This window comes from Gobius niger (assembly GCF_951799975.1).
Source record: "Gobius niger genome assembly, chromosome: 19".
In the NCBI taxonomy this organism is placed as follows: domain Eukaryota; kingdom Metazoa; phylum Chordata; class Actinopteri; order Gobiiformes; family Gobiidae; genus Gobius; species Gobius niger.
In genome coordinates, this window is record NC_136870.1 from 27,521,722 (window position 1) to 27,535,143 (window position 13,422).

At 39.0% G+C, this 13,422-nt stretch overlaps 1 protein-coding gene across 1 annotated transcript; it reads right to left on the reverse strand.

Moving 5' to 3' along the window:
* Positions 1-1,768: 1,768 nt before the first annotated feature.
* Positions 1,769-12,248, reverse strand: cUnh10orf88 (chromosome Un C10orf88 homolog). Its single transcript, XM_079577344.1, has 9 exons — positions 12,086-12,248; positions 10,330-10,455; positions 10,072-10,266; positions 8,271-8,340; positions 8,006-8,197; positions 6,931-7,014; positions 6,747-6,843; positions 3,911-4,103; positions 1,769-1,985 (listed from the first exon to the last, which is right to left on the reverse strand). The coding sequence occupies exons 2-9, from the start codon at positions 10,446-10,448 to the stop codon at positions 1,784-1,786; spliced, it is 1,152 nt and encodes a 383-aa protein (XP_079433470.1). The 5' UTR covers positions 10,449-10,455; positions 12,086-12,248; the 3' UTR covers positions 1,769-1,783.
* Between the last annotated feature and the right edge of the window lie 1,174 nt (positions 12,249-13,422).

Consider the following 13,422-nt stretch of genomic DNA (forward strand, 5'->3'; position numbering starts at 1 on the left):
TCATAAATTTTTTCATCAAATTTTTGTCCTTTTTTTGTCACATTTTTGTTAATTTTTTGTCAATTTCTTGTGACATTTTTGCCACTTTTTCATAAATTTTCCGTCACATTTCCATCATTGTTTTTGTCTCAGTTTCGTTGCTATTTTCACACTTTTTCCCAGAAGCTTTTGGATTGGGGTAAAGCCAAACTGGAGAAAATGTGCTCGGTTCAGGTGGGAGTTAAGGGGTTAAATGTCTGAATTCGAGCATAATAATCCAAATTGGAGATTTAGTTGAGCATTTGACCCAGATTATTTCCCTTGTTCTGAGACGTTTCTGACTCATTTCAATACATTTCGTCCTTATTTCGGGTCATTTTCTTTGCCAATGGGGTCAGAAAACTGGTCTTATCCCATTGGCAGTTTTAGTTTCTTATTTCAGGAGAGATTTAGTCTGAAATGTCCTCAAATGAGCAAAGGAAAAACGTTTAAATGAGTGAAAACCGCTCAAAACGAGATACATTTCCTCAATTCAAGTCAATATTTCTGCTGGTTTGCAAAAATTGAAATCTGAATATTGTCTCGCTGGACTTTGTGACCGTTTTTGTTTCGTGTGGATAAATACAGCCGTTACAGAGATATTAACCAGAAAACATTTGACCGTTACCATAGTTACCACATTAGGATTCTTACATTAAAGGGGGGTATTATGCAAAATCGACTTTTTGAAGCTTTGCATCATGTTATTATGTCACTCCCTCATTAACCTCTTAACTCCCGCCTGAACCGAGAGGATCTTTTTCCTCACGTCATCTCATTTTTTTGTTGGGTATTCAACTCATTTTTGTCACATTTTTGTCATTTTTTGGTCATTTTTTTGGTCATTTTTTGTCAAATTTTCATCACAGTTTTGTCATTTTTTTGTAAATTTTTTGTCACTTTTTTGTCAATTTTTTGTCACTTTTTTGCCACTTTTTCATCAATTTTTTGTCACTTTTTTGTCAATGTTTTCTCACATTTTTGTCATTTTTTTGTCATTTTTTTTGTCATTTTTTGTCACATTTTTATCACAGTTTTGTCATTTTTTTGTCAATTTTTAATCCAATTTTTGTCACTTTTTTGTCAATTTTTTGTCATTTTTTCATCAATTTTTTATCAAATTTTTGTCTTTTTTTTTTTACATTTTGGTCATTTTTTGCTCAAATTTTTATAAATTTTTTTTTCACATTTTGTCACATTTTGGTCATTTTTCCCCTGCTTTTTTTCATTTTTTTGTCAATTTCTTGTGACATTTTTGCCACTTTTTCATCAATGTTTTCTCATTTTTTTTGTCACATTTCCATCATTGTTTTCGTCTCAGTTTCGTTGCTATTTTCTCACCTGGGGTAAAGCCAAACTGGAGAAAAATGCGCTCGGTTCAGGCGGGAGTTAAGGGGTTAAACCATAAACCATTTGACCGTTATCATAGTTACCACATTTGTATTCGTAGCTGCACCGACTCCATTTAAGAAAATAAAATTCCTAAATGGTGCAGTTTGTGACATGATGCAGCACAGTCACGGAGCTGCTGAACCTACAATCTGTCATTTAGTTACATTATTTGGATGTTTTCAAAGTAAAAGCCTCACTTGGAGAAAACGGCCCTAGAAAAAAAGCATGTTTTCACACCTGCCGCCCACGTGAAGGTTGTTTTTACCGTTTTAGTCGCTTAAACAAACTCCATTACATAAATATTAGTCCGTTTACTCGCTCCTTCCCTCGTCGTGTTTGTAGCTGGTTAATATTGAAGTCATCAGGCTCAGGTTTAGTCCGTGGTGACCGTGGTCTCCGCCCTCTCCTCCTCCACGACGTTCTTCGGGGTTAGAACTGGGAGATTCCGGTTCGTCAGAGCCAGGTTCAAAACAGAGTCCAGTTTCTGCTCCAGAGCCTCCATCCTCCTGTCGAAGTGCTCCTTCAAACGCAGCTCCATCTGCTCCAGACGCCGCTCCATCTCTGCGTCCAGCTCACTGGAAAACAGAGGAACGTTCACACCAGAGGAACGTTCACACCAGAGGAACGTTTAAATCAGAGGAACGTTCACACCAGGAGGTTCAGGAGCCACAGTACAGGAGACCCTGAACCAGGAAAGGTAATAAACCAGTGTGTCTTTGTTTAGATGTTTGAGCGTGAGATGTGGAGTCAGACTGAACTGATTCATGGGATTAGTCAAAGCAAAGATGTGTCTGAGATAAACAATAAACATGGAGGAAGTATCAAACGTTCAGCTCCTCTGAGTAAGATCTGAATCACCCAAACATCTGCACACAAACGGCCAGAGGTTAAAGTGGATCAGAAACCCCTGGAACTGAGTTCCACCACCTTGAGTAGTGAAAAAACAAACACGAACACCAAATAAACAAAGAAGGAGAGCACATTATTGTTCAGTCCACTCCCCGTATGTACGGGTTTAATGCACCTCAACATAAGTCCACTCTCCCCGAGCTTTGGCCCACTTTATATTTCACATCAGTCGATTTTAGAGATGACTTTAGGGGCAAAAAGAAGAGGCCTTTTTCACACAATGTTTCCTCTGAATCTGCCCGGTATGAATGTGACTAAAAAGTCAGGAGTCCTGACTAAAGTTTAGTCTTTAGAGCCTCTGTCTCCTCACAGCTCAGGGCGAGGAGCAGGAGCGGAGCTGACACGGGCAGCAGAGGGACTGAGGGTCAAACAAGAGCGCATATAAAGAAGTGTTAAACTGTATATGGTTTAAAGGAACAGGCCACCGTTTTTCCATACTGAGATATGTTCTTACCTGAGCTTTGACGAGTTCTTTAGGACCTGTCTGATCTTCCCCCGTGCCTTCAGTCACGTAAACACAGCGCAGACGGCGTTAGCATTTAGCCTCTCCCTCTCTCCTCTATAGCTCCAAACCAGGTCAAGATAGAAGCTACCAAGCTCTTATAAGCTCTTATAGTAGTTTGGCATCCGCACAGTAAAGTGAAGATTACTGCGCGGATGCCAAACTACTCCTGGTATTATTACGCCTTACAATATAGTCCCCCCTTTTATCCGCTTAGAAAATCCACATTGTTTAATTGTGTGTAATTATACTTTGTAGTGGAACACTTCACGTAACCATATTTAAATAGGGAAAACGTGGAAGAGCTTGGTAGCTTCTATCTTGACCTGTTTTGGAGCTATAGAGGAGAGAGGGAGAGGCTAAATGCTAACGCCGTCTGCGCTGTGTTTACGTGACTGAAGATCAGACAGGTCCTAAAGAACTCGTCACAGCTCAGGTAAGAACATATCTCAGTATGGAAAAACGGTGGCCTGTTCCTTTAAAACTTACTTTCAAAATAAAGCAATATGGGGCCGCCAAGCCAGCAGGGCCCCCAGAGGACCAACAGAAACAACCAAGACAATGCAGTCACTGCAGCAGCAGCAGCGCCAAGGGGTAAGAGACTGCGCAAAACACGTGTTTGGAGTAAATAGACCGATGTAGTTGTCCCGTCTTTTAGCTGCCTTCATCGTTGCCATGCAAATATCATCAACAAGCTCGCGTTCACCCCCCCCCCCCCCCTCTGCCCCCCCCTTTCATACAGCCTTTCATTATCGACCTGATGTAGCTTAATGTCGTCAGATCAGACACTTTACCCCCGGCCCGAACACGACAGTACCTTAAAGCCGCGCTGTGCTGGAGACGAGAGTGCTCTAGACGAGTTAAAGAGTAAAAGTGTGAGTTTGAGCAGAAGCGTCCTGACTCGGAGGCTCCGCCCACTGCACCGGCCTCGCCACAAAGACACTGTTCATCAGCGACACAAAAGACGCTCAGTGCAGCCGCGTGAATGTGGAGCAAACGCCGCAGGATCTCCCCACGATTCAAAATGTCACAGGCAAACTCTGAACCACACTGGAAACATCAGGACAGAGCAGACGTTTTATCACTGACCAGCCGCCGTTCAGCTCCTTCAGCGCCGCCGCGTTGTCGTGTCGGAGCTGCGTCACGTGACCGCACACGCTCTGCAGGACGGGGAGCAGGTCGGGGGCGGAGCCGAGAGCCCGGCCCCGCCCTCCCATCATCAGCTGCGACATCATCTCGGAGACGTGGGCGGGGCTGACGGGGCTGCGGGCGTCGCTGCTGTCTGAAAACCACACGGAAATCACAAATCCAGACGTTTAGGACGACCCGGGATCTCGGAGTCGCTTCAGTCGGGCTCGTCCTGGGTTTTGTTTTGATGTTTTGTGTTTTTGCTTTACTTCCCTTGTGTTTCCTGCCGGCCCCGCCCTCATGTGTTTCACCTCATGTATTTATGTGTTTCCCACGTCCTTTGTCAGTTCATTGTCTATGTCAGCCTCGGTTTGTTCTTCTCTGTATTTGGTTATTTAGGTTTTCGCCAGTTTTGTTGCAGTCCAGCATTTTGGGTTTTATTTTCTTCGCACCATCGACAACACACGACAAATTTAGCTATTTTCCCCCCCATTTTTTTCATACTTCCCCTCAATATTTTTTCCCTATTTTTTCTAAATTCCTCCTCAATATTTTGCCATTTTTGCCATATCTTTTCCCCATTCCCCCCCCCCCATATATTTTGACATTTTTTTTCCCATTTTCCCCCCATTTTTTCTCCCAATATTTTCCATTTTTTCCCCCAAAAGGTTGGCTATTTTTCCCCCATATATTGAAATTTTTTCCCCATTTTCCCCCCAATAACTTCCATATTTTTTCCCAAATTTGGCTATTTTTCCCCCATTTTTTTCATACTTCCCCTCAATATTTTCCCTATTTTTTTTTCTAAATTCGCCCTCAACATTTTGCCATTTTTGCCATATTTTTCCCAATCTTTTCCCCATTTTCCCCCTATATTTTGACTTATTTCCAATTTCCCCCATTTTTTCTCCCATTATTTTCCATATTTTTTCCCCACATTTGGCTTTTTTTCCCCCATTTTTTCATACTTCCCCCATATTTTGCCATTTTTGCTATATAATTTCCCAACCATTTCCCCATTTTCCCCTATATTTTGACTTTTTTCAAATTTCCCCCATGTTTTCTGCCAATATATTCCAGATTTTTTTCCTCAAATTTAGCTATTTTTCCCCCTATATTTTGACATTTTTCCCATTTCCCCCCCAATAATTTCCATATTTTTTCCCAAATTTGGCTATTTTCCCCCCATTTTTTTCATACTTTCCCCCCAATATTTTGCCATTTTTGCCATATATTTTCCCAATCGTTTCCTCATTTTCCCCCTATATTTTGACTTTTTTCCCCATTTCCCCCATTTTTTCTCACAATATTTTACTTCCCCCCCCGCAAATTTAGATAATTTTTCCCCATTTTTTCATACTTCCACCCCAATATTTTGCCATTTTTGCCACATATTTTCCCAATGTTTTCCCCTATTTTTCCCCCCCAATAATTTCCATATTTTTCCCCCATTTTTTCATACTTCCCCTCAATATTATTTTTTTTTCTAAATTCCTCCTCAATATTTTGCCATTTTTGCCACATATTTTCCCAATCTTTTCCCCATTTCCCCCCATTTTTTCTCCCAATATTTTCCAGATTTTTTTCCTCAAATTTAGCTATTTTTCCCCCTATTTCCCCCCCCAATAATTTCCAGATTTTTTCCCAAATTTGGCTATTTTCCCCCTATTTTTTTCATACTCCCCCCCCCAAATATTTTGCCATTTTTGCCACATATTTTCCCAATCTTTTACCCATTTTCCTCCTATATTATGACTTTTTTTTCCCCATTTCCCCCATTTTTTCTTCCAATATTTCATTTTTTTGGGCTATTTTTGTCCATATTTTTCCCCCTATATTTTGAAATTTTTTCCCCATTCCCCCCCCCCAACAATTTCCATATTTTTTCCCAAATTTGGCTATTTTCCCCCAATTTTTCATACTCACCCCCCAATATTTTACCATTTTTGCCATATCTTTTCCCCATAACCCCCCCTATATTTTGACATTTTTTCCCCATTTCCCCCATTTTTTCTCCCAATATTTTCCATTTTTCCCCCCCAAAAGTTTGCTATTTTTCCCCATTTCCCCCCCAATAATTTCCATATTTTTCCCCAAATTTGGCTATTTTCCCCCCATTTTTTTCATACTCCCCCAATATCTTGCCATTTTGCCATATATTTTCCCAATGTGTTCCCCATTTTTTCACCTATATTTTGAATTTTTTTCCCATTTCCTCCATTTTTTCTTCCAATATTTTCCATATTTTTATTTATTTTTGCCAATTTTGAAAAAAAAATTGAATTTTTTTCCCCCCCAATAATTTCCATATTTGTTCCCAAATTTGGCTATTTGCCCCTCATTTTTTTCATACTTCCCCCATATTTTGCCATTTTTGCTATATAATTTCCCAACCATTTCCCCCATATATTATGACTTTTTTTCCCATTTCCCCCATGTTTTCTCCCAATATTTTCCAGATTTTTCCCCTCAAATTTAGCTATTTTTCCCCCTATATTTTGACATTTTCCCCCATTTCCCCCCCCCCAATAATTTCCATATATTTTCCCAAATTTGGCTATTCCCCCCCATTTTTTCATACCCCCCCCCCCAATATTTTGCCATATATTTTCACAATGTGTTCCCCATTTTTTCCCCTATATTTTGACATTTTTACACCCCCCATATTTTTCTCCCCATTTCTTTTTTTTTTGTTACAATTTTCCCCACACTGGAGATAACCTTGATAGTGTAAATCCATGTAATTTCGATACGTGGCCCCGCCCTAAACGGGAGAAAACCCATAAAAAGCCGCTACCTGAGCAGGTGGAGTCTGAGGAGGCGGGGCCCGAGTCGTGTGACATCGCTCCGTTCTGATTGGGCGAGGCGTCGGGAGCGGAGGACGTGAACTCAGACTGAAACAAAACACATTATGAACTCTTTCTCAGTGGAAGAAGTCAGATTAAAGATGGAGGCGGAGCTGTGAGGGGGGAGGGGTTTACCTGTGGGGGCGGAGTCTGGGGCAGGGACAGGGCTCTCGCTCCCATCAACATCGGGAACAAGGAGCTCAGAGACGACGTCTGGTTCTGAAACGAAGAAAACAACGTTATTCCTGGGTTTGTCCCTGTCCATTATTATTCATTTATTATTCATTAATTATTTTGTTAACCCCTTAACTCCCACCTGAACCGAGCACATTTTCTCCAGCTGTGAAAAAAAAAAAACTGAGACGAAAACAATGATGGAAATGTGACAAAAAAGCGAGAAAACATTGATGAAAAAGTGATGAAAAATTGATGAAAAAGTAGCAAAAATGTCACAAAAAATTGACCAAAAAAATGACAAAAATGTGACAAAATGTGACAAAAAATGACAAAAATGTGACAAAAAAATGACAAAAATGTGATAAAAATTTGACAAAAAAATACAAAAAATTGACAAAAAATGTGACATAAATGTGATAAAAAAATTACAAAAAAATTACTAAAATGTGATAAAAATTTGACAAAAAAAAACGAAAATTTGTCAAAAAAATGTGACAAAATGTGACAAAAATGTGATAAAAATTTGACAAAAAAACCGAAAATTTGACAAAAAAATTGACAAAAATGTGATAAAAATTTGACAAAAATGTGATAAAAATTTGACAAAAAAAACAAAAATTTGACAAAAAAATGTGACAAAAAATTGACAAAAATGTGACAAAAATTTGATAAAAATGTGATAAAAAAATTACAAAAAAATACAAAAAAATTGACAAAAAATATGAAAAAATTTGATAAAAATGTGACAAAAATGTGATAAAAATTTGACAAAAAATCCGAAAATTTGACAAAAAAAAGTGACAAAAAATTGACAACAATTTGACAAAAAATTGACAACAATTTGACAAAAAAACAAAAATTTGACCAAAAAATGTGACAAAAATATGACAAAAAAGTTACAAAAATGAGTTGCATACCCAACAAAAAAAATGATGGAAAAAAAATCTGATGACGTGAGGAAAAAGATCCTCTCGGTTCAGGCGGGAGTTAAGAGGTTAATAAACAGAGTCTGGACTACACCCCCCCCTGTCACCTGCTGCTGGAAGTGCACCATGTCCATGAGGTGCTGCGCCCCCGGGGACAGGCTGGTGCCCATCTGCTCCATCATGGTCTGCACCTGCTGCAGGTCGATGCTGGGGTTTACAGCGGCGCCCGAACGCACCGTCTGCAGTCCCACAGTGACGGAGAGCACTCGAACGCACCGCCGGCCGCACAGAGACAGCAGCTGAGGCAGAGGACGGCGGCGGATGAGACGACTTCACGAAAACAGGGATAGAAAATAAATAATAACGGCAAACCTTGACTTCGCAGGAGGACGACGGCTGATCGAGAACCAGCTGCTTTCTGTAGAACGGCCCCGAGTCTGAACTGAGGAGGAAAAATGCTCATGATTTCACAGTGGGACGTACAAATGTAAGAACTTCATTTTTCACATTAGGCATTTTAACAACCGTTCAAGTTTTAACGACCTCATCCCATAATAAGAATATTGAGATTGAATAATTACTCACAATTGTATTTGGTTATTTTTCGTCATTCATTAAACTTCGCCAGTTTTGTTGCAGTCCAGCATTTTAGTTTTATTTTCATCGCACCATCGACAACCCACAACAAATTTGGCTATTTTTCCATTTTTTTCATACTTTCCCTCAATATTTTCCCTATTTTTTCTAAATTCTCCCTCAACATTTTGCCATTTTTGCCATATATTTTCCCCATCCCCCCCATATTTTGACTTTTTTTTTTTCCCCATTTCCCCCATTTTTCCTCCCAATATTTTCCAGATTTTTTCCCTCAGATTTAGCTATTTTTTCCCCCTATATTTTGAAAATTTTCCCCCCAATAATTTCCAGATTTTCCCCCAAATTTGTCAATTTCCCCCCCATTTTTTTTTGCCATATATTTTCCCAATATTTTCTCCATTTTCCCCCCTATATTTTGACGTTTTTTTCACCCCCCTGATTTCTTATTTGTTTGTTACAATTACTCACAATTATCGACTGAATGAAAGAAAACAACAGATGTTTAGTTTTTGTATTTAAAATGCTTTGTAACACTTGAGCTGGGAAACATTCACTGTTTCTAAAAATAAAAGCAGCTTTTCCACTTGTTTGCAAAGAACAACACAAAACACAAAACTTTACAACTGTTTAACCCCTTAACTCCCTCCTGAACCGAGCACATTTTCTCCAGTCCAAAAGCTTCTGGAAAAAAGCTGTGAAAAAGCAACAAAACTGAAACGAAAACAATGATGGAAATGTGACAAAAAAGTGATGAAAAATTTATGAAAAAGTGGCAAAAATGTCACAAAAATGTCACAAGAAATTGACAAAAAATTGACAAAAGAATGACAAAAAAATGACAAAAAAAATGACAAAAAATTGACAAAAAAATGTCAATAAAATGTCAATAAAATGTCAAAATGTGACAAAAATGGGACAAAAAAATGACAAAATTTGACAAAACTTTGATAAAAAATTGACAAAAAAAATAACAAAAATTTGAAAAAAAATGTGACAAAAAAATGACTAAAATTGGACAAAAAAAATGACAAAATGTGACAAAAATTGGACAAAAAATGGACAAAAAAATGAAAAAAAAATGGACAAAAAAATGACAAAACTTTGATAAAAAATTGACAAAAAAATTGACAAAAATGTGACAAAAATGTGACAAAGAAATTACAAAAATGTGACAAATAATGGACAAAAAAATGACAAAAAATGGACAAAAAAATGACAAAAAAATGTCAATAAAATGTCAAAATAATGACAAAAATTGACAAAAAAATGACAAAATGTGACAAAACATGACAAAATGTGACAAAAATGAGTTAAACACCCAACAAAAAAATGATGAAAAAAAAATCAGATGACGTGAGGAAAAAGATCCTCTCGGTTCAGGCGGGGGTTAAGAGGTTAAGACCCCGCGGACACCCTGTCTAACGATGCAATGTGGGAATGCAACCTCTCTGGTCTGGCCAAATGCAGCAGCTGGAGCGGCTTTAAAGGTCCTTATATGTTTAAAGTGTGCACTAAAGTTGAAACTAAAAACTAAAACATAAATCTTAAATCTGAAAACAAATACAATGCGTTGTACCTGTCGGCGGCTCTGCTCTGCTCCCGCTCTCCTCTCACAGTCCCACAGTACTCCCCTTGCTGGTCGTAAACCTCCACCGTGCGCGCCTCGCTCACCAGCTCCAGCCTCGCGATCGCCGAGGGGGGGCTGCAGTTCAGAGACAGCACACAGGGGGCGCCCTCCTCCGGCTGAGACAACAGGGCCGGAGCTGCAGCGCTGAGGAGACAGAAGAGGCCGCAGTGTATCCTCCTCACACTTCACATCACAGGGTTTTCTTACCAGTTCTGCTCATGGTTCTCATTGGGATCCTCGTCATTCTGAACGTCCACAGAAACGAGGACGTCGGAGAGAGACGGGCCCTCGGTTTGACAAATCCAGGAGGAGGACACGCTCACCATGATGCCACTGCAGCGAAACAACGCGATGTTTCACAGACAAATCCCACAAATACACTGGAACTGTCAAGCTGTGATCGAGTGCAGAACAAAAGAGGAACGAGACACAAAAACATGTGACTTTTCAGTAAATAAGGAACATAACATTTTACTTAACCTCTTAACTCCCGCCTGAACCGAGAGGATCTTTTTCCTCAAGTCATCAGATTTTTTTTCCAGCATTTTTTTGTTGGGTATTCAACTCATTTTTGTAACTTTTTTTTGTCAATTTTTTTTGTCACTTTTGTCACATTTTTTTCTTTTTTTTGGTCATTTTTTTGTAATTTTTTTGTCGAATTTTAGTCAAATTTTAGTAATTTTTTTTGGGCATTTTTTTGGGGTCCATTTTTAATCATTTTTTAAATCAAATTTTTGTCCCATTTTGTCTTTTTTTTGTGTCACATTTATGTCAATTTTTTGCCACTTTTTCATCAATTTTTCGTCACTTTTTTGTCAATGTTTTCTCACTTTTTTTGGGTCACATTTCCATCATTGTTTTCGTCTCAGTTTTGTTGCCTTTTTCACAGCTTTTTTCCAGAAGCTTTTGGACTGGGGTAAAGCCAAACTGGAGAAGCACCACCTTGTTTACAAGAAGGTCCTCAAATAAAGAAACAAAGCACAAAAACAGATACAGCAGAACAGACAAGGAAACAAACTATACCAGACAACACAAACAAACAAATAAATCCCCACCATAGAACTTCTAACACACGTCCACTGACGCCTCCATGTACACACACAGCTCTCTACACTAGTGTTTTTCAACCACTCTGCCGTGGCACACTAGTGTGCCGTGAGATTTTGTCTGGTGTGCCTTGGGAAATTATCCAATCTCACCTAATTGTTTTTTTTTTTTTTTAACAAATGCATTATTATCCACAAATAATGTACCGTTTTCGAGTGTCTGTGCCGTCTAGTGATCGGCAGAGTAACCATATTATACTCTTCCATATCAAGTAGTTAATTTCTTTGAGACAAGGGAATTATTGATGTATTGAGTCATTGTGGTGAGTGAGACTATACGGCGTTCCTAGTGGACGCTGGCTGTGGTTAGATTAACGACTGTGAAACAGTGGATGTGATTACTGACATAAATGAGCAGGAAAAATGATTTGTAAATGTTGTACTAATGTGCCCTTCCCTGGGCTTTGAACAATGCTCCGCTTGTTTCTGTTTCCTTGTGTTTAAGAAATGCCAGAGAACCCACAACAACAACAACACAGGGGAGGCTTTGTCCTAAAAACACTTCAGTCCCTTCCATGAAAACTATATTCTGTATTTGAACTGTGTCCATACATTACACATCAGTAGAAGCTAAAATAAGAAGTAAAACAATAACAGTAAAGCAAAACAATTAATTTAGGCGATAATTCTTATTCATTCGAAATATACCAGAAAAATGCATTAGTTTTGCCTCTGAAAAACAAATAACTCTCATCAGTTTATGAATGAATAATTGTCATCCACAGGCAGGTGTATAAAATAACAAGTAAACCGAGAGTTAAAGTCTATTGTTGACATGTTTACATCGTTAATAACCAGCAATACACAGTAATCACAAATACACCGATGACATTCATTACAAAGTGCGCGACTTTTACCTTTAAATCTTCACCAAATCCCATCAAACATCACCTGTAGATCCTCCCTCTACATGTTCATCCACACAGGTCCAGATAAAATAATACAGTACAGAAATAACCGCGCCTTTTGCCGAAAATAACTCGTTGGATGCTAACGCTGATGCTAATGTTGCTAACCGGATATGTGCCGGAAGTGTCACGGGGTTAGAACCGGATGTTGTGATGTGACGTCGTCAGTGAGAGACAGCGGCAACATCGGGGAAAAAGGTAAATCAGGCTTTTCTGGCATTTTCTAACTTTTCTAACCTCATATTCTTACTTTATTTAATATTTATGTTTATATTCAGTTGTGACAAACGTTGTTTCAGTTTCAGAGGGTTTTAGTTTTCAGAGTGAAGTCACAGAATTGTTGTGAATGTGGCCGTTAAAAACACATTGTTTGGGGTGTGACAAATATCTGTTGGAGGCGTTTATTTTATTTAATCAGCTCGGACAGTAGGCGTGAGCGTGTTTTATAAGGACCCGAAACCAACCTGGAAGTAAATGTTGTTGTTGTTATCCTGTTGATTCAGCCGATCCGAGTTTATAACAATGATATTACTGTCAGTTAATGTCAGTCACCTGAACATCATGTATGACCACGAGCCTGTGGTCACCTCCTTGTGGAATCGTCAGAAAATGTAAAAATATGATTCCCTGGATAAAAACTCTTACATCCATCTGTGTATTGCTGGGTTGCAGGTTCTAGAATATGATGATGTCATCGGACCAGTTTTTCCTATTAACAGCATTACACTTTCACAAGTCGTAGCTAGAAAGAAAATATATGAGTTAAAAAAAATATCATTAATATCAGTCACTGTGTCCATGATCTCCCTGTACAAGACCAAAAATGTCCTCAAAAACAAAATATTCTTTCCTCTATATAATAATATCATAGACTGTAAAAAAAAAATGGACGTCTTATGCTCACTCCTCCCCGTTTACCATAATGACCACGGCCGTGGGGCAATTCATGGCGGATTTACAGGCTCCCCCTCCCCAGCCCTGACGAAGCCTGTTCCTAAAAAGGGCATAAGGGCGGGATCTTCACCGTAGACTCGGCCCTTGCGTGACGTGTAGCTCGCGCTGCTCCAATGCTAACAGTCCGAGCCTCATTAAGTACGAGATTTCAAAAATTCATATTACGAAAACCAGCCTGGTTTCATATATTGTTATTAACCCAGCGTTATCTCAGGAGGAAGATCTAGCCTAGTCTAGGTTTGAAAATATTGAAACCAGGCTTTAAAGTAGTTTTTAACGTGTCTAAAGTCCAATGCTTTTCAATGGGGGCCTAGCGGCGATATGGAGGTACT